Source organism: Gossypium raimondii, chromosome 2, assembly GCF_025698545.1.
Source record: "Gossypium raimondii isolate GPD5lz chromosome 2, ASM2569854v1, whole genome shotgun sequence".
Taxonomy (NCBI): domain Eukaryota; kingdom Viridiplantae; phylum Streptophyta; class Magnoliopsida; order Malvales; family Malvaceae; genus Gossypium; species Gossypium raimondii.
In genome coordinates this window covers 38,862,968-38,886,176 of record NC_068566.1, presented here as the reverse complement: position 1 = coordinate 38,886,176, position 23,209 = coordinate 38,862,968, and the positions used below count along the sequence as shown (strand labels likewise).

At 32.6% G+C, this 23,209-nt stretch overlaps 1 protein-coding gene across 1 annotated transcript; it reads left to right on the top strand.

Annotated features, from left to right (window-relative positions):
* The first annotated feature begins 8,900 nt into the window (after positions 1–8,900).
* LOC105788687 (exocyst complex component EXO70B1) lies at positions 8,901–11,307 on the top strand. The gene has a single exon (XM_012615687.2). It carries the CDS (start codon positions 9,152–9,154, stop codon positions 11,108–11,110), a length of 1,959 nt encoding a protein of 652 aa, XP_012471141.1. The 5' UTR covers positions 8,901–9,151; the 3' UTR covers positions 11,111–11,307.
* The last annotated feature ends 11,902 nt before the right edge of the window (positions 11,308–23,209 follow it).

The following is a 23,209-nucleotide window of genomic DNA, read 5'->3' as shown; positions in this document are numbered from 1 at the left end:
TAAATTGAACAACAAAAAATAAAAGAGTAAAGGGAAAGAAATGCAAAGTTGTTTTCAGTGGTTCTCCGAGGCACAACTCACTTTGCTACTCATTTGTTCTTCACTTCTTGTAGTAGCAACCAAGCTAAAATGCTCCTATTATGGCTGAATGGAGTTGCTCTCAAAGCCTTGCAAAACTCTTTAGAAAAATGGAAAAGAGAGAAGAATGGATGAATGAGGGATGATGAATTGAGGGAATAGGAAGGGGTATTTATACTAGAAGGGGCTAGCTTAAGGGAGGTGGATGAATTTACGAAAAATAACTAGTCCAAGCTTGATTCAAGTGAGGGAGTTGAACAGTCACTTGAAGAAATTGTTGGGGTTGTTTTGTGATTTTTTTTAACAAGTCTAGGGAGTCTTATTTATTTAATTCATGGATGGTTGGGCTGCTCATAGTTGAATTTGTGCTCTTTCCTCCTTAATGGGCGATTTGACTTCAAAGTTGAGCGACAAACCTAAAATTTTTTGATTTATCATATGATGGCTTTCCCAAGAATTTGGCGTGATTCGATATGAAATTTGAATTTCTCTACAATTATTCATATTTGAACATTTGAAATGTCATATGTTAGCGTTCTAAGTTATTTTTAGAGTTTTGAACTTAATCAAGTAAAAATACGAGTTAAGGTGATGAGATGATTTTTTCTATTTAACACATTTGTGTTAAAATATTAATCTTTATAGGTGTGTGTTGTGATGAGATGATTTTTGGAGCATTAAAAACTAATTTTTGTTTTATAAATTAATATTAGCCCTACATTGAGCCATTTTGACTTTTTGACCACATTTTTGTATTTTTAAATGATAGAAAAAGGGGAAGAACCCCATTGCCTCCCCTTACCAACCGACCACTCTTTGAAGAAGAAGAAAAACTCCATTTTGCTTCTCCTTGCTATTTTTCATTCTTTTCTCTTTAAATGTTCACAATTTTTATTCCTTTTCTTGCAAAATCACTTCATATAAACCATATTTGAACCATTTGTGATCATTAACTTCACCACCCACTCATCACGGGTTTGGAAAACACAGCTAAAAATAAATTTAGGGAAAAGTCAGAGTTTTAAATTTTTTTCCAAAACAAGATCTTGGTTGTGATATTTAAAATAATAAACACTTAATCAAAATTGTATCTTTTTTATTTGTTTAGGATGAGCGCTTCGACTGGAGCGCTTCAACTGAGTAGTCTTCTCCGCTATCTTCAAGCTTACGTCTGCCGAGTGTGGGCTCACTTCGAATCAGAAAATTTTTCACAAAAATTACCAGTGGGGTAATTTCGTAATTTCTCTAAACTTTTGAGCCAAGTTGTAATCAAGAAATATATGTCTAGAAATTTTCTAAAATAATTTCTTCAGAAAATTTTCTCTCTATAACTTTCTTTTGAATTCAAATGTGTGTAAATAATGACCCAAGGCTCTTTTTATATAGTGAGAGTTTAGAGAGTTCAACTATGATTTAAACTTAATCATATTAATATTAAATTAATATAATATTTATCAAGATGAATATTAGATTAAATTTAATATTAAATCTTATTAAGTTAATAAAATATTTATCTACAAGATAAACATTAAATTAAATTTAATATTAAGATAATCACTTTAATATTAAATTAATAAAATAAAATTAAGATAAGTATTAAATTTAATTTAATACTAAACTATTAAAATAATATTATTTTTAGAATAGTTAATCTGAAATCAAATTCTCTGGTAGAGTCCCAATAGGAGTGTAACTCTTCCACTGCTCAACCACCGACAACCAACCGTTGTCAGCCACCAGGATGTCACTGTCGTAGCCACCGGCACTACCGTGTCTGGTGATGCAGGTGCGACACCCCGAGTCAGTTCGGTTTGGGTCAAAGACGACTCAACTGGTCCGATTTAGCCACTGGTTGGATCGTCAGCCCGGTTTCACATACCAGGCCTGGTCCGACCAATTTTTGGGTCTTGGTATCAATTTTGGGCTCTCGGGCCCAATTTACAATCTCAGGTCCAATTTTCAAGTTCAATTACGCATTGGGCCAATTGTCTGACTTGAAAATTAACTTCCAAAAATATCATATTAATTTTAATTGATTTGATTAATTTAATTTTACTTGATCAAAATTAATTTTTTTCAAAAATCACTTAGATTTTCCAAATTAATTTTTCAAGAAAATTCTTTAATCAAATTCTCTAGTTGAACAATTCTTACGACCACCAAATTTAATTCCACATCGAATAAATCGACTTAATTAAATTATTCCCAAAGTCGTAGAATTTTCTTCTAATTGAAATTTAGTCTAATTGAGCTTTTGTTGAGCTAGCGGAGGGAGCAATCAGACATATACAATTAGGCTCTAGTGATTGCAATTATGTCCAAAAGCATCATTCCGATAATTCGCAATTACTTAATTATGAAGTCAGGCCACAAGAAGTACTATGATTGAAAAATCCTTATTGTACACTCTTTACGAAAGCAATTCATCCAATTGATTTGTCCAATGACCTCATCATGTGTGTGCTACCCTTATATGATATCCTTGATTCCTTTGAGTTAAATCCGTTCACTCAATACAATCATATTTATCTCATTGTCAGCATTGTGTCTCCTTAATGATTAATATGATCACTGCCAACAAATGATTGTGATAAATTGCTTGTTTGAGAACAAGCAACCTGTGGCCACGTTCCATATTTATCAATCTACACAATGTCAATGAGAGGATATCATTAACTCTTTAATTGAGCTATGAATTTCACTGTTGCTAGTAAAACCATGCCATACACAAGTCATGTACCCAACATACTGGTTATGGGCTTGATCATCTTTAGAGCATAAGCCTCTACTTATATCAAAGTACATGAGTTGCATACACATGGTCAGTGACTAACTCAGGATTTAGGTAAATCACACCATGAATGTCACAAGTGAATTAATTCACAAACGGATTCAAAATTAATTCATATTGGGTCCAGTCCAATGTATCATTTTACCAATGAATACATCTATGTCTCTACTCGTGGAGTCAACTACTTCGATAGCTGAGACTAGCTATCTCCCCAATTGGAATTATAGACGACATAATAATCCTTCTTAATATTTGAATCAAATGCTCATTTTGATTCTTTTACAGGATTACGGACTCATTTAGATCATCTACTGAAGTAAGTTGTCTTTCTCGCAATGTAAACGTTATTTACAATGCCATTTATCTTCAATTTAAACTTTAGACAATTAATGAGCTAATATTTGCTTATCACAATTTCGTTATGCAAAATATAAAAGACAGTAAATACAAAAGACATAATAGTGAAATGTGAAATTAACTTTATTTATTTATTCATCGTTCAAATAAATAGAAAACAGTTACATGTTTACTACAATATGGGTTCATTTCCTAACATTCTTAACATCTCATAATTTCATTTTACATTTATGAGTTCATGTGCTTGTTAAGCCATTAAAATGGCTCTTTAATGTTGATTCCATGCTTTATTAATACGTATTTATGTTGCCTTGTGTGATTTGTGAAGAGAAAGAGCTTTCCAGAGGAGCTTCTAGCAAGGGGAAAAAAATGTGGTAGAGTGAAACCATTAGAGAAGCTCTCCTTCCATTTAATGTAAGTACCAATGAGGGAAAAAAGAAAGAGCTTTCTAGAGGAGCTTTTAGAGGAGCTTTTGAATGTAAGTTCTCGTGGGAATTACTATACGTTCTTGTTTAATGTAAGTAATAAATAATTAAATGTATTAATTATGCTAACACATAGGTGAAGCATGACGCATTGACATTATATATAATATATGTGTTAGTTGATATGTGGTTGTGTTGTTACGTTCAAAGGAGTACTTTTAATGCCATTAATATACTTGGAAAATAAATATCGGAAAATGTGTATGAAAATTGATATCCATGTGTTTTGTTACTATAGAGTGTGATATTGACTTTAGAAAGAATTATGATAAAATGTATTAATATATATTGACATGATTCTCGACATGAAAATATGTGAAGTTATGGTAAAATATGTGAATTGATGATTTTGTGTGAAGAAATATGTGAAAAAGGTTTTTAATAAGGTAGACCTCAATGTGAGTTGGCCTTTGGTCCATGAATTGACTGGCTATTCTTACTCTGAATCAATTAGAAGTAGCTCAGAGAAATTCCAAACCCCCTACAATAAATAAAAGAATAAGTGAAACAAACAACTAAATACAAGTAAAGAAAGCGTTGTATCTATACACCTAGCTTTTACCAATTACCTTCATAGAAAAACATGCAACAACCGCACAAATAAACTTAATCACACACAAAATCCCTGGCAACAGTGCCAACTTGACCACACCTCAGCATGCCTGCACCGAGGCAAGAGAATAAACAAAAAACAATAAAAAATAAATTGATTATCTACAAGTGTGACAGGTCAGTTGTAACATTTTTGTGTTACAACAGAACACAAAATTTTTCGAGGATCAAACCCTAGAGATTTCAGGTGATAAGGAGATTAAAAATGAAAATACAGGAAAATAAGAAGTCTAGCTAGCTACTCGTTAAGTATTATAATACGAAAAATCATTCTCAAGGATTAATTACGCTACCTAACACCTAGAAGGACTAAATTGCAAAATAATCAAAGTGTAAAAATAACAATTTAATGGGAAAAAGTTGTTGGTTGACTTGCATGTAGCTGATTAATTCATGGATTAGGGATCTAAAGGGTTCAAACTCCTAATTGGTTCAATTTTACCTTTTAGTCACAATTTTACCCAATTAAATGATTTAGTCTAGTTTATCTCTCGATCTCACCAAGCTAAATTCGAGATAATCAAATTGGTTCCCAATAGGATCTCCTTTCGATCTCACCTATCTAAATGTTCACCTAGAGGTTTCAATTCTAGGTTTTGAAGTTTATTCAATTTAGTCTAGTTTTTACGATTTAGTCCCTAACCCAAAAAATTAACCATGCGACATTTCAATCAACCAACCATCATGAGGTTTAGTTACTATCCTTAACCAATACCCCAACATTAGTCAAATACATGCTCAAATGATTCATTAAGGAAATCATAAAAAGCAATGTTAGAAGAATCTTTGGGACTCTTAATGAGTTCTTTGGAGAAAATGATAGCAGCAACAATGAAGAAGAAATCATAGCTAAAGTAGAGATTTTTACCCATTTGAAGGTTAACAAAGCTTAAATATATTAAAGGGATTAAAGAGAAATCAAAATACAAAGTAAAGTTTTTGTATTTAAGTGCAAAGAAAGGAAAAACTACAGTAAAACTAAGAAAACTACCAACTACAACCACTAAGCTCAGAAAAGTAAAGAATTAAAACCTAAAAATGAAGGAGAGAGTAACTACTAAGCTAAAAATGTGATAAAAGGTCTTTCCTTTAAGTTTGACAACAAAATCATCTTTTGTACGACAAAAATTTTAACCTTAAAATTAACAAAATTGCCCTTGAAGTGTATGAGTTGACTTGTGTTTGTGTTGGACTTAAGACTACCACAATAGTATTTATAACCCTGTCAAGCAGCAGTGTTGTGACACCCTAGCATCGGTGTCGCGACATCCTCGTTAGTGGCCATAACTTCTTCACTTCAATAATCAGTAGTGGTATCATGACCTTGGAGGCTTAGTGTCACTACTTTGGGCTCAATGTTGCGACACAACACCCTTAATGTTACGACACCCTCAACACTCTACTCCAGATTGATTTCTTGTTGAAGTCCTGCACCCTTGAGGTAGTGGAAGCTTAGTGTCATGATATCCTAACATCAATGTCGCGACACTCAGGTCGATGTAGTTCTCCTCAAGGTTTGACCATTGTCGTCTCTCTACACAAATTCAAACACACCATTAGAGTCTCAATGGCACCATTTTGCCAATTGGGGCCTCAGAAGGACTAAACTAAAAAAAACAATCATTAATACTATAAAATAAAAATCAACCAAAAGTATAGAAGAGACTCATAGATTGCTTCAAAACAAACTCATTATGTATACTAAAGAGCCTATTTTGGCGCATCAAATTACAACAAATCACCCTATACCTTATACCCAAAAGCTCTAATACCACTCATATAGCCATCGGTCATAATAATCTCAAATAAGTGTGATGGAAGTAAATGGAAAATAATTTCTTATCTTACCACAAGCTTTCTTTCACTAGCTCTAGTTTTTCTTACAACCCATGTATAAACCTTAGGGTTTATGATGAAGATGAAAGCGAGTTTGGGAAAAAAGATTTCACTATGAGTAAGCAAGAATTTTGAGGGCCTTTGGGTGGATTTTGTCATGGAGTCAAGAAATAGATGAGAATACTTAGAGAAAAAAAATTTATTTTATCTTTCATAAGATTGTCATTCCTTTTTAATAAAACTCTAGAATGAGTCAAAATTAAATTTAAATCTTTCTTTTCGACTTAAATTCAATTGTGACAAATACTACTCAATATCCAACACATTTTAAAATTTGAATTTTCTAAATATATTCACTTATGTAATGTTTATTTAGCCTCAACTAATCCTTATATTCACTTTAGCCTCTTTCCTTCTTATCACATTTCAATTTAATATATTCTTTGAATTAACAAAATTTATTACACTTCACGTTTAATACTTTCTCCAATGCCTAAACTACCTTTCATAAATACAAATTAATCTTAATTTATTTTTCTCGAGAAAAATCTCTTACATATTTTCCGGAATAATACCAATTATGATGTCAGAGTTTTATGGGTTAGTATTCAATAATTACTTTACACCTTTACTTTTGGGGCAATTTACCTAAAAAGGCCATGTTTTTTCAAAATTTACCGAAATAGGCCGATTTTTTGATTATTTACCGGAATGGGCCATTTTTCGCGAAATCGCGTCCACGTAAGCGCGATGTCAGGGTACGTGTCAGGGCATCGCATCCACGTCAGCGCGATTTGCTTACGTGGACACAAATCGCGCCTACGAGGACGCGATTTGCTGACGTGGCATGAACAGTTTATGTTTTTAAGCTTGGAAAACTTTGAAAGGCCATAACTTTTGGCTCGGTTGTCCGATTGAGACGATTTTTTTTATTTCGAATAACTTTTTTGCCGCTAAATTTTGATTTCGAAAGGCCAAAGGCGGTTTGCCGCAGTTTTCGTCAAAAAAGATCCTTTTTTGCCCCTAAATTTTGATTTTTTCGGTTTAAAATTAAATTTTGAAACATTCAAATCATTATTTTCCTTATTTATTTGACGTAAACACCGGATATTTTTTTACAAAATTGTCTTATATCATCCTGTTATAGGTATAAGTCAGCTCATTCCACTTTTGAGAAATTCCCTAAAATTTCCCATTTTATTCAATTTAGTCCCTAAAACCTAAATAGTCATATTTTCAAATCTAAGCTTCGTTTTTCAATTCAAATTCAATTTCATCCTTTCATAACATTCAAATATTCTTAAATACAAAAATTTCATGCTAATTTTGAAATAATTACACTTTAGTCCCTATACTCGTAACTAACAAATTATACTTTACAAATTAGTCTCTATTCATCTCTAAGCAGTTTGTCAGCGCGTAGATCTCGAAAAGTTATTCGAAATAAAAAAAAATCGTCTCAATCGGACAACCGAGCCAAAAGTTATGGCCTTTCAAAGTTTTCCAAGCTTAAAAACATAAACTGTTCATGCCACGTCAGCAAATCGCTCCCTCAAGGACGCGATTTGTGTCCACGTCAGCAAATCGCGCTGACGTGGACGCGATGTCCTGACACGTAACCTGACATCGCACTTACGTGGACGCGATTTCGCGGAAAATGGCCCATTCCGGTAAATAATTAAAAAACCGGCCCATTTCGGTAAATATTGAAAAAAAAGGACTTTTTTTGGTCATTTGCCCTTACTTTTGCACCGACTAAGAATATTAATTATTAAGTGATTTACAATATACTTAAAATGATTAGTCTAGATCTTAACTTGTCAATTAATTGTAAAATTTGCATCTAATTTTAAATAAATAATAATTTCTTTTCATAATTTAAAAATCGAGTAATTATAATTTAGTATTAGTTAAATAAAATTGTAAAAGAAATAAAAATCTTTACAATACCAGTCAAAGATTGTAAGTTGGCTTTTACATTTTGATGGTGAAGTTTAAACAAATTTTAAGGAAAAAGTATGAACTTCTAAGAGTTATTTCATACATAGTTTAAAGATGTATAAATTGTCAAAGAATATAAGTTCGTTTTACATATTGATAGTGAAATTTAAATAAAATTTAAGAACAAATATTTGGACCGGAAGAATGGCTAAAATCAAAATAAAAAGTTGAAATATGCTCCTAATTTTGGTATTTAAAAAGTTTTTTAAGGAGTAATTATAAAAAGTTAAATTGCTATTAAAAGAAAAGTTAAATCTAACAGTCCGTGGGTGTTTATTTTATTTTTTTAAATATTTGAGTTTGAATGAAAAATAAATTTTAATTTAAAAATACTAATTTAATTATCAATAATATTAGGGTAAACTATTGTAGAAGGCATTGTATTTTTATCATTAAACTATGAAAAGTTATAAAATAATTATTTATCAATCTAATTTTGTCTTTTTATCACCAATTGATTAATGTAAAAATAAAAACATCTAAAAATCTAATATAGTTGAATGAAAAAATAAAATAAAATAATTAAATAATCATTTTATAACTTTTCTTAATAAATAACAAAAAAAAAATTATCAGTGTTGTTTACCCATTTTATAAAATTTACCCATTTGGTATTTAACTAAGTTATCGCATATGATGTAATTGATAGAAAGTAAATATGGTGAATAAATTTTAATTGAAAATGTTAATAATTACACTTAAAATTGTAAATAAAAAATTAGAAATTCTTGTTAAACGATAAGACCACATTTCCATTTCCTCTCTCCAAACCAGCCGGTTCAAACTAATTCCCTTCAAAATTTTCAGTTCCCGTAAAAAAAAAAAAAAGTCAAGAAATCACACAAAACCAGTAATCACAGGCGAACCGGAACATCACAAAATGGCCCTTTCCACTTCACTTCCACTCTGAGCCGCCTCTAGTCCCCTGGTTGTTACAAAGGTTAAACAGAAACCGGAGAACTGGAGCGAGTAGAGGACTGAAGCATCGACTATGGGAACGACTACGACTACGACTAGCCTTGATGCGGGAGGCGAAGACCGGGTTATGGCGGCGGCTCAGCAGATAGTGAAGAGTCTCAACACTGCAAAAGAGGTTCGTGAAGATATGCTTTTGATTTTCTCGAGCTTCGATAACCGCTTATCCAACATCACCAATTTAATAAAAAAAGACTCTGACAGTACCGGCGTACGGTTTGACGCCGCCGAGAAAGTGATCCTCCGGTGGGATTCTTCCTCATCTAACCCTGACACTTCCCGTCACTCTCTTCCTTGGGAAGACTCTCCCCATGAAGCCGCCGAGTACCTCTCAGCGGTTGACGAAATCCTTAAATTGGTTGTTGATGTGTCGATTCGGTCCGATAATGAAATCATGGACCGGGCTGAGGCCGCTGTTCAGTTGGCTATGTCGAGGCTAGAAGATGAGTTTCGGCTTATTTTGATTAGGAACACCGTCCCACTCGACGCGGAGGGGCTTTACGGTTCGATCCGGAGGGTTTCCCTTTCTTTCGCAGTGAATGAAGGGGAAATTGATGAGGAATTTGAGAGTTTCGGAGAGGTTGATAGCGTAAGAGGGTGCTTTCACGACCGAGGAGCGAGTTTGGGAGATGATTTATGTGTTGATTTGATAAATGCTGATGCTGTTGTGGAGTTGAAAGAGATTGCAGACCGGATGATCCGGTCTGGCTATGAAAAAGAGTGCGTTCAAACTTATAGTAATGTTAGGCGTGATGCTTTGGATGAGTATTTGGTGATTCTTGGAGTTGAGAAGTTGAGTATTGAGGAAGTTCAGAAGATTGAGTGGAAAGCTTTGGATGAAAAGATGAAGAAATGGATTCAGGCAATTAAGATTACTGTTAGGGTTCTTTTGAGTGGGGAAAAGAGACTTTGTGATCAGATCTTTAATGGGTTCGATTCGATCAAAGAAATTTGTTTTAGTGAGACTGCTAAAGGCTGTGTAATGCAGTTATTGAATTTTGGCGAAGCAGTGGCTATCGGGAAAAGATCATCTGAGAAGTTGTTTCGAATTCTGGATATGTATGATGTGTTGGCTGATGCATTGCTCGATCTTGAGATGATGATTACGGATGAATTCCTGTGTAGTGAAGCAAAGGGAGTGCTGTCTGGATTAGGCGAAGCAGCGAAAGGGACTTTTGTGGAGTTTGAGAATGCTGTGAAGAGTGAGGCCTCGAAGAAACCTATGCAGAATGGTGAGATTCATCCACTTACACGTTATGTGATGAATTATGTCAAACTGCTTGTCGATTATAGCAAGACTTTGAATTTGTTATTGGAGAGTGATGAGGATGAAGAAGATGATGGATTACAGAGTGAAGATAGTGAGCTTGAGACTACGACTCCATTTGCTAAACGGCTGTTGTTGTTGATATCCTCTTTGGAGTCCAATCTCGAGGAGAAATCGAAACTGTATGAGGATGGTGCATTGCATTGTATATTTTTGATGAATAATATTCTGTATATAGTGCAAAAGGTGAAGGATTCTGAGCTGGGTAAGCTTTTGGGAGACAATTGGGTTCGTAAGCGGCGTGGCCAAGTACGACAGTATGCTACAAGTTATCTTCGGGCTTGTTGGATGAAAGCTCTGTATTGTCTGAAGGATGAAGGAATTGGTGGTAGCTCTAACAATGCCTCCAAGGTGACCTTGAAGGAGAGATTTAAGAACTTCAATGCATGTTTTGAAGAAATATATAGGATTCAGACAGGTTGGAAGGTCCCTGATCCTCAACTTCGTGAAGAGCTTCGAATTTCTATATCAGAGAAAGTAATTCCAGCTTATAGATCCTTCATGGGGAGATTTGGGAGTCAGCTAGAGAGTGGAAGGAATTCTGGAAAATACATTAAGTATACCCCAGAGGATCTGGAAAATTATCTTTTGGATTTATTTGAAGGATCACCTCTCATTCTTCACCATATGAGAAGAAAAAATTCATAGGATAAGGACTCGTGTTGCAGGTATGGCCCTTGCACTCATCAAGGACTTGCTAGAGCAAGAGTTTATCTGTATATGTATCTGCTGACCCCCTTTTGTTTTTTTGTTTTTTTTTTAAAGTTTGTATGTTTAATAAACACATTCTGTGAAAGTCAACTTTCACTCGCTACGTATATTGCATCTTGTACATGTTTATAGCCTATAGTTGCCGTATGCGTGAATTTGTCTTGGTTCGTGTATTTTATTTCACTGGTCACCCTAACCATCCATGTTTCTTCGACTTCTCATATTTCTTTTAAGTATCTGCGTGATACCATATGTTACCTATCTTTTTACACGGAATGGAGACATGACTTTCCAAGACCACTTCATATACATGGAAAAACCTAGAAAAATTTGAACATACCCATGTGAGACATATATCCGTTTATGACAATTCTAGTCTGTTTAACATAGCTTAACATTGTGGCACTGATCAGCTTTGTTACCCGAACTTTTCATTCTTCTTTAAGTATCTATGTCTGACATATATGAATGTGATTATTGAGTATGATCTTTTAGATAATATGATTATAATTAGAAAAAAGATTGAGCTACCCGTAACTGATACTCACTCGAGTCCAGATATCATAGCTAACAGGCACAAGCATTTCAGTATTTAAAGCTTATTCTGTTGTTATCCTCTGTGCAATGCATAGGTGGTACCAGAGTAGGAGTGATATGTTGATGAGTATTGTGAAAATTTTTGGTCCCACCTTGCGGATGTTTTCTATGGTTCTGTTCATGAAATACTGTGATGAATGTACAGTTTGATTAATTCCTGTAACTATTCAAAAAAGAGGGAGGAAATTGGATTGCAGCAGCATGTCATAATTATCAAAGAAATAATGGGAGGAATAAAGTTGAAAAACAGGATATTGTTTGGTATCAATTTTCCACCTTGTTTTGTGAGAATGGGAGTGAAGCAGGAGAAAGGGAAGGCATGAGTGCTTAAGAGTTACTTTCAAGTTTGCTTCTATGTAACCCAGACTCATGATGTCGCCTATAACCACATGTTTTCTGACATTTTGTGACAAACAAACGGGCAATGTCTTTGGTTAGAACAGGAACTCAAATGTTTTTTTTTCTTTTCGGTAGATTTTGCATTAATTGCTCTATCTTTGGACAGATCATTTATTATTTTGCCTATCCAACAATAAATTGCAGGGCCCATTTACCGCATCCCTTGGTTGTCCATTGAACACTAACTGTGGAAGTTGCATTCGGATAGACAGGAACATCATACGAAAATAATACTTAGACTTAACCCACCAACTGATACTTAAATTATAACTCTTTTTCTCATTTTGGTGTAACTGTCAATTTTTAAATCTCTTAATTAAAAGTTTTTTTTTATATTTCCTCTTTCCTCCCTAAACCCATACCATTTGCTAACTGTCATTTTATTGTCAATTCAGCTTCTTGATATGTTAAAAGAAATGGGGTAGTAAAATAGATGGATAAGCAAAATAGAATGGAAAAAAAAAGGAAAAAAAAGAAGAAAAGTTTAAAGAACATAAAAAAATTAAATTGCTCAAAATAAAAAAAATATGGGGACCAATTGTATAATTTAACCTAAAATATTTGTTTGAAATATGATTTAACATGTCACGTCAGCGGTACCATGAGTGTAATTTACCCATAGTTTAATGTTTGAAATAGGACATTATGAATAAGTCAAATAGTCCCATCGTCGTTCATCAAGTTGCATGGTAACTGGGTTGTCAATTTTTTTTAAGGTTTTCACAACCGGATTAATGGTTAAATCGGTTCATTGCTCTGTCCAATTCGATTAAATAAATTATTAAAAAATTTTAAAAATTTAATTTAACCAATTCAATTGCTCGATCCAACCGAGTTTTTGTCCAGTTCAATTGGTCTATATCGACTTCTAGGTCAATCAATCTAAATTACCTTCTCCGAATCTATACTTTGGTCCAACTAGTTCGGTCCAATTCAAACATCATTTACTTATTTAGAGAAAGGTGAGAGAAAATACGAGAGAAAAAAGAAAAAAAAAGAAAAGAAAATAAAAGTATCTATAATATATATCTATGATATATATAAAAGCACCGAATTTGGAAAACTTTTGAACCGATAAAAATATCCTTAATTTTCTATCATATTACTAATGTAACACCCCTTACCCGACCCGATCATCGGATTCGAGCAACTGAGTGCTACATTCGTTGCCAAAGAAATAACAGAAAAATTCTCAGTAAAATTATCATTTCACATAATAAATCATACAATCAATAATAATTCAATATTGAATATTATGAACATTCATTTCCGGGTCTTATTCAAGTATACGAATGTTTTAAAGTCAACCCAAATCAAATAGGGACCTTTTTGTAACATTTTTGAAATTTTTGGTCAAGTATACCATAAACAAGCGATTCAAATATTCAATCATGTCATAAATACCTAGATGTTAAAACACACAATTAAATTCGAGCCTTAATTGAGCTTACGAAATCTGTTTCGTAGACTTGAGCATTAACAATGACTAAATTGTAACATTTTCAAAAGTTAAAGATAATCATGTAACACAGGGGTCACATGGCTGTATGTCCAGGCCGTGTAACTCTCTAAAGTCGTGTGGACCAAATTGCAAAATTTCATCAAAAGTCATACAACCATATGGTTGGGCCGTCTTAAATGACCGAATCTACAATATTCATGTGGGCGTGTGGCTAGTCTGTGTCACAATCGGGAACTGTGTGGGTTCAATGTTTCCTAGTTTCCTGTGGACAAACGGCCGTGTAGATAGTCTGTATGGTACAAAATATGCTATTATGTGGCTATTTTGTGTCAAGACAAACCAAAGGCTCAAACGATGCATATTTGGTCATTTAAACCTACACAAAACCAAACCAAATGCAGGCTCAAACAACCTATTTAACCATTCAATGCAACAATTCCACAATTTGGCATCCAACATATCAATGCAACTTATACCAATTCAACCTACTCAACTTTGCCAATTAATTATTCAATAATATCATTTAACCAAACCATTTAATGCTCAATCATACTGTTTAAGAGTCATTCAACATGTTACCACATGTTACCAAGCAAACACATATATACACAGTCCAACAAGCATTATATATGGACCATTTCATCAACTTACAAAATAAATACTTAACCATATTGAGACCAATTTACATGCTACAAAATCGAGCTTTAAATGATAGAAAGACTACCGAATCAATAACAGGATAGTGTGAGCTCCTCGACGATCCGCTAGACACGTTCTGCAAGTTAGTGATCTACATGAAAAGGGAAAACAAATGGGGTAAGCATTACAAATGCTTGGTAAGTTAACAGGTAATAAACCAAGTAGCTTACATTAGGTTATACTTAAACACTACATGCTACTTAGCTTCCTAAAATTTGCCTAACAAGGTAAATCAAATATGAAAAATGTGAGTTAACATTTAACCTCATCATATAACATTTCAAATATGAAATAAGTCAAATCACCTAGAATCACATTTCAATACCATTCTCAAAACCAATTCAACATTTAACCATATGGACATCATTCTCATAATATCATATCATTTCATTTATTTATCAATTATACATCCAATTTCAATTTAATGTCAATTACTATTTCTGTAACAGCCTGATTTTGACTCTAATCAGAATAGTGGTTTCAGGACCAAAAATCTGAGTCCAAAAAATATTTTAATATTATTTTCTATGTTTATTATGTGTGAATTTGATTGTGTGAAATTTTCATGTTTTAATTTTGTCGTTTGAGTGACCGATTAAAGAAAATGGCTTAATCGCGTAAAATAAAAATTTAGGGGTTAAACCTAAAAGTACCTAATTGTTGTTGTCTTTATAAAATGGAGGATTTATGATGCAATAAGGTCAATATATAGTTAGTGGGCGGCAATGGTCTAAATTGCCCTTAGATTATATGTTATAAATATATATTATTAAAGGTTAATTTTGTAACTTAGTTAATTATTAAGTTATAAAAAAATAAAACAAAAAAAGAAGAAGAAAAAGATGGCCATTATCATCTTTCTTGGCCGAATGTAGCAAAGAAAGAAAACCATTCATGCTTGTTAAGGTTTCAGCATTCAACTAGCTTGATTATAGGTATGTTTTACTTCGGTTTTTGATAATTTTTACGTTTTTGAGATCGTTGCTTCGAATACTTCAAAACCCATGTCTTAATTTTGTGAAATGATGATGATTTTGTGTGCCATTGATGAATGTTTGAGTTTTAGGATGTTAGTTGATGAAATATGAAATATATGTGTTAGATTAACATGTTTTGTTTTTGAATTTTTGGTGAACTTGAGTAATTAGGCTAAAATGTGAAAACAAATTTGTTTGGGACTAAAATGAGAAATAAATGAAATATGTGGGCTTGTATGAAGACTATGAATATTCGGCCCTAGCATGATGCGTGCAAATTTTGTGTATTTTGTGTTTTATGCAATAGGGACTAAATTGTAAAAAGTGTAAAATGTCAGGGGCAAAATGATAATTTCCCATTTGTGTGTTTTTGGACTAAATTGAATGAATTATTTAATAAAAGAGTTAAATTTGAATATGTTTAGATCGAGAAACGAAGAAAATTGAATTAGATTAGGGGAAATCGAAAGTAGTCGAGTAGTCGACTGTGTCCGTCGATATCCGAGGTAAGTCGATAAGCATTTTAATGATGTTAAATTTAAGAATATATAAATATATTTATATGATATATGAAAAATTAAATTATTTGAATTTATTTATGCATTGGCCAAATGTGAATATTGATATAGGGTTATGTTTCAAGTTTGATTCAGTCGATATTCAATATCTGAAAGCCCGATGAACCCTAGGAATAGATAGGATACTTGTGTCATGACATAGGATCTCCGATTTGTGTTTTCGTGTAAGACCACATCAGGGGCGTTGGCATCGAATTATGTTTTTGTGTAAGACCCTGTCTGGGACAGTGGCATCGATCTGTGATTACATGTAAGACCACGTCTGGGATGTTGGCATTGTACGAGCTTTCCGACTATCCGCGTATCCTTTTTACTTCTGAATGGTTCAACGGGCAAAGTTAAGTGAAGATTAAATGAGAAATCGAATTTAAAAGAGCTCAGGTATGTACTTATATCTAGTTGTAAAAGTAAGGTAAGTAGTTGTTAGATTAGTTGTATAATGTTAAATTATAAATGTGAGCTAGGTGTATACATATGTGATGATGTAACTATGTGTATGCATATGTGGTGATGCATATTCGCTAAATGTGGAATAAGTGATTTTAATATAAGTAATTTGAGTAGATACATGTATATGTGTATTATTAACTATATTGTATGAGTATGTTAGTTATAAATGATAATTTGTCATTAGAAAACATGTATATTCAGTTTTGACTAACTTAGTGATAATGTATATTTTTGCTTACGACTTATTAAGCTTCAAATAGCTTACTGTGTGTGTTTGTATTTGTTTACCTCTGTTTTATAGATTTTGAAGTCGTTATGAGCTCAGGGATCGTCAGCAAAGCCGATCACACTATCGAGATTTTCTTTCAATATTTTACTAAGTTGATTTCAAATATATGGCATGTATAGCATAGTTGAAACGTTAATTTTAGATCAAATATGTATATGTTATTAATAGCCCAAGCCATCCGAAAATTGCTTATTTTCTTTTGACTGAGTTTGTATTTATGTGTATGGTCTTAATAATCACTAAAATGGAGTTTATGTTTATGCATGTTTGATTATGATATAATTTTGTGTTAGGTAAATAAATGTGATGCAAATGGATCTAGACTTGTTGAGTTGGCTTTAGATTAGTTATATGTTGAATATACAAGAATTAAATGATATTAAATTGAATATGTATAGGTTTGCTTATAATTTTGATTAGTTTAAGTCATGTACTTATAAATAGCCATATGAAAATAACCTATTTTCATGCTTGTGTTCGGTTTGTTGATAATGGCTTATTCCTTTAGTTATGCTTAATCCTTATTATTTTGTTAATTTTGGGTTAAATGATGTTTTGATTATGCATATTCGGTTTTATACTTGATTCATTTTGAATGGTAGGATACATGGTTAAGATGTAATAAAATTTATGAATTTGAATGTTTTAGGCGAAATCTATATGTTAAGTGATGCCTTGTATGTATAATTATTATGCATTGGGTGATGGATTGATTTGGTTTTGGTATTATATAGGTTCGGTTATGGTATATAAGTATAGAGTTATGTTTAGACCTTAAGCCTTTAATAAATTAGTTTGAAATGATATTGCTAATTATGTATATTTGGTTATGGTAGGAGTTTTTTTTAATAAGTGCATATTGAAGTCGGTTTTAAGAATTTGGCTTTAGTTTGTTTTATAGGTAACATAATTACTTTGTTTATGTTTGGGTGCATAATCTTGGTTAAGGTGAGTTTATGTTTAACTTGTTTAATATGTTTTAATAGTGAGTGATGAATTAAGTCATAAGTGTGGTAAGTATAAGTATTACATAAAAACTTGAAAATGTTAAGTCATTAGCTAAATAATTTGATTGGTAATAGATGGTATAAAATATGTAAATGAGACAAAATAACCAAGCTTCATTCGGTTAGGTTTAAGTTTGATTATATATATATAATCGGCATTAAAGGTAGTTACTAAATTCAGCTATTATGTGTTTGTGTATTTGGATAGGTGAACTATTAAATTTGTTAAATTTATGACTTGGTTATGTAGCATATTCGGTTGTAGTATTTGATTAAAATAGGTTCGGTCATATTACTATAATGTTCACTTTTATTTTCTTGAATGGTTAGTCTATGTACTTGAATTAATTATTAAACATGAAAATTTTGTATATTTGATTTGTTTCATTTTGTTTATGCTTTACAATATATATATATATTTATATATAGTGCATTATTCGGTTTTGTATTTTGTTTAAAAAAAAGTTCTTATGTTAATTAAAAGTTGAAATAAACTTTATGTTTGGTAATATCTCGTAACCCCAATCCGGCGACGGATACGGGTTAGGGGTGTTACAATTTCATTTCTTTAATTAAATATCAAATTTAATTAATTGATTCATAAGATTTCTATATCAGCCCTCTAGGCTCGTATAATCGATTTGTATAATTTTTCACATGCCATTGATATTTGTTAATCACAATATGTATACAAATCATCAAATCATAATATCAACCCAATTCAAATATCATTTATCGAATTTTCATTTTATACCCCTATTAATTTGACTCGGACTCGAACGAAAACACGGATCCAACCAATTACACCAGTTTGACACCTAGTGCCTCATCGGACAATGCCGAGGTAAATAGTTTGCACTCAGTGATCATTAGTGTGTTTGGCACCTAGTGCCTCATCGGACAATACCGAGGTAAATAGTTTGCACTCAGTGCTCATTAGTGTGTTTGGCACCCAGTGCTTCATCGGTAGAACCAGAGTAATTTGGCACCCAATGCCTCATTGACACGTAGTTGAAGGAACCTTGAACTCTTCCTATCCTATGGCATGCCAACTATATCTGAATCTGCTCGAACAGATAATAGGGTAGCTATTTACTGAATTTCATTTATAAGCCAATTTCTCAATTCAATGCTCTTATTGTTGGATCTGGTGTCCTGAGTGTAGTATTTTTGTCTAAGTACACTTGTAATGTTTTCAAACAGTTGGTTAATAACATTATTCATGAATTACATTAATACTTTGTATATTATCCTCACATGGTTTTTTCATGCAAAGCAAAATAGAAACAAATGTTGCTCATTGGTTGTTTAAATGTTAACTAATACTAAGCAGTATTACGTGGTTGGATCGTAGTACAGAAAGCCAACTTGTATTAGTAGACGATCCTAAACATATCCTTAGTTTAATTGGAAATGAGCAAACCAATTGAAAGACTAATATGCCATCTATGAAGTGAAATTGGGGAGATGCCTTGTCTTGGGCATCGAAGCGGATAACTTCCAGAAGATAGAGTCATAGATATGGCTGACTAAACTGATAGTACATCTAACACGACCCAAGTAAAATAGATCTCGAATCTGTTTATGGATTTATTCACTTGTAACATTTATAGCGTGACATTCCTAAATCCTAAGTGGATGGTAGACTATGTATGCGTGACTCATACACTTTGATGTAGGTAAAATCTCGAGTTCAAATAGATAAGGAGCCGATAGCTGGTGCGTTGAGTGTAGGACTTTTGTAGTATGTAGCATCATTCACAACAGTGGAATTCATAGCCCAAAACATGGGTAAATGATATCCTTTCATTGGCATTAAATGGTTGATGAAAAGTAAACGTGGCCACAGGTTGTCCATCTTTGATAACGATTGACTTTTCATTAAGGAAGATGTAATGGTCACCATGAGATAAAATAGGATCATATTGAGAGAATATATAATATCCCAAAGAGATCAATGATATCCTATGAGGGTAACACACTTATGACAAGGTCAGTGGACGAGAATTGAGTTGTTGTTTTTGTAATGGTATGTCGTTGGGGAGAGCTCAATTACGATACTATATTGGAATAACTTCATGACTAAATGAGTTTATAATTAATGAGAGAAAAGCCAGAACTTAATTATAAATAATTTGAGCCTCAACCACATATGTCCAATCGGTCCCTCTGCTAGCTCGTTGAAACCAAAAATGAATTGCATGTTTGAATAGAAATAAACGAGATGAATAGTGTAACACCCCTAACCCGTCTCCGTCGTCAGATTAGGGTTACAGAACATTACCGTGCAATAGGAAAACATTTAACCTTATTACATCTCAATATAATAATTAAACATTACTTAAGTAAATCATAATAAATACAATCAAACATATACATTTGGCCCTTAAATTGAGCCTTCGAGGCCCTAAAAATAGCTTAGAAGAAAATCAGGACTAATTTGAAACAAAATAGAAGTTTTAAGAAAAAGTTGCAAAAATTGTGAGAACAGGGGTCACACGGCCGTGTGACATAGCCCAGGCTGTGTAACATTCGAACAAAGGGACACACGACTGTGTCCTAGCCCGTGTAACTCACTGACTTAAAACACTAAGAAATTTCAAATGACTCACGGTTGTGTAGCCAGGTCGTGTGTGTCACACTACCGTGTGACAGCCCGTGTCCCAGGGTACGTGATCCCAAAAAATGACCTAAAATTAAGCCATTTCAAAGCCAAATCATACCTAACCATCCATACCATTTGGGCATACATTCAACACATTTAAAACATCATTCACTCACACCTAACATACCATTTCAAACATCTTAATTCATCTAACCAATATGTCATTCTAAGGCATCACAACTAAACCAAAACATCATTTACCAAAACAAGTAAATATTGCCATATTCCAAGCATACAAACCTAATTTATTTAACCACTACATGATACCACAAATAACCATTTCCAAACCATCACATACATACCAAAAGAGCCTTGTATACAAGTACTTAAGAATGACCGAAATGACCTAACTTAAGCAAGCATTAAAAGTTCATCAAGTTCAAACATAAAATTCACAAGTATGAACATACCAAATCACCATTAACACACTCATAAACTACCATTATAAAAGATCCTATACATGCCATTATTAACCTTGGCCAAAATACTCAAAAACTACCGAAATGGTTGCTGGATAGTGTGATAGTTCTCCGACAAGCTTCCAACCGATCGAGCTTTCGATTATCTATAAAACCAAGGAAAGTAACTACATAAGCAATGAGTGCTTAGTAAGCTCGTATAAATTTAAACATAACTTACCATTTCATTAACACAATTCATAGATTAAGCATAAAATCATTACCAATGCCATAAGCTTAGTATAAGCCTGTACAACATCATCAAACTCACAAGTTAGTAAGCTCATTCATGATACATATGAACTTAACCATAATATAAGTAGATTTTCAAATGCACTTCATTTAACTCAGCAACCTTTTCAAGATCATGATTCATTCCATTTGCATACTTACCCTTTCATTTTCTTTTCATACCCGTTGAACCATCTAGAATTGCATTGGATACTCGGGAATACTTACACATATAGTGTGCCTTTTTATATAACCATAACATTTCTTTTTCAATAATGCTCACACGAGTTGTGAAGTGGGCCTGCTAACACGAGCTGTGGAGAATCTGCAACAAACGCAGGACCTCAGCCATCGGTAGGAAATTCAAGACCAGCACCCGAAACATGAAATCCCTAATGACATGTCATTTGTATCTTAAGAATTCTTAAGGTTCAAACGAGATTCGTTATCTGTCAAATTATTCGTAACATTGATAAATTTATATTCAGATTCATTTATATTAAAACAACATAGCAAATAATTAATTTAGCTAACATTAAAACGATCATAGTTCATACAAACTTACCTCGATAACTTTGGTCGTAGTAGTAGAGTTGAACTAATCCGAAGCTCTAGCTTTTGCTCGATTTAAGTCCGATTGTGGTTTATCTTGATCTAAATAAATAATTTCATTCAATTAAGTACTTCTAGTATTCAATTTAATCCATAATTCATATTTATATAAAATTATGAAATTACCCTTAACATTTTAAATTTTTACAATTTAGTCCTTAAGCTCATAACTTGAATATAACTCATTTTAGCTTAAATCCAACTTAACCAATGTTACAAGGGACCTTGAAACAACCCATTATTACCAATATTTCACAATAAAACCCATGGATTTATACTTTTAATAATTTAATCCTTAATTACAATTTCACTAAAAACACTTAACAAAATATGTTTATTTTACAACCAAGATTAATAATATATCAAATAACATCAAAAAAATTAAAAAATAACCATGAAAAGTCCCTCAATCTTTAACAGTTTTGCGAATTAACCCCCGGGCTAACTAGATTAAGCTAAAACAAACTTAAAAACATAAAAAAATATTAAAAATGGGGCACAAGATCATAACATGCAATGCAAGATTCAAAAGCGAAGTTCTCCCCTATTCAATGGTGAAATTTTGGTTCAAAATAAGAAAAGGAAGAATATGATAACTTTGTATCATCTTTTCTTTGCTTAATTTTATTTTAATTACTAATTTACCATTTTACCCTTATCATTAATCAATAATTTCAATAAAACCTTGTCCATGCACATCCACTAACTCTTTAAATGGTATAATTACTATCTTAGTCCATTAGTTTAAAATTTCAAAGCCATTTAACCCTTTTAACTAATAGAACTCAACTTTTACACATTTTATGATTTAGTTCTTTGTACTTTATTAACCATTTAAACTTCAAAATTTCTTAACAAAATTTTAATACGACCCTAACATAATCTCATAGACAATAAATAAATATTAAAATAACAACTCATTCGTCAAAATTGTGGTCCCGAAATCACTATTTTTGACACCACTAAAAACGTGTTGTTACAAATAGAAAAGAGAAATGGGAAACATTCAGGAATGATTATGGTTTTCTCTTAAATGGAGAAATGAAATCATTTAGAAATGAATGTAGGTTTCAAAAATTGAACTGAAAATGAAAATGAAAACTTGCAATCATATATAAGATTACTTAAAAAATGATAGAAGAATGAGTTTGTATTTTTGGACTGATTTGAAGCCCGAAAATGAAAATAACTCATTCAGTCATAGTGAACATGTTGAGTTATGACATACTGAATGAATTTTCTCAAAATTTTACCGGAGTAAAATTGAGATGAGAAAATTATTTAATATGTAAATTTTAAAGTTTATTTTGGGAAATAGAAAAGCTAAATCAGGTTAGATCACATTACAGAGTACTGGGTCAAAAAAGCCTAAGAAGTACTTATAATTGGACTCGATGTAAGAGAGCCCCAAAACCTCTTATATAACATGAAGGGGGTGACAACCCTAGTAGAATTACAAGGGTGAGTCGTTCACCCCTCTCCTACTCTAGGTAGGATGTTATTTTTCCATTTAAAATAAACCGCTACAATTCTACAAGGGTTATTTTACATTCTCTTTATATAAATAGATGGTACTAGGAGAGCTATTAACACAAATTTTGAGAGATTGTTA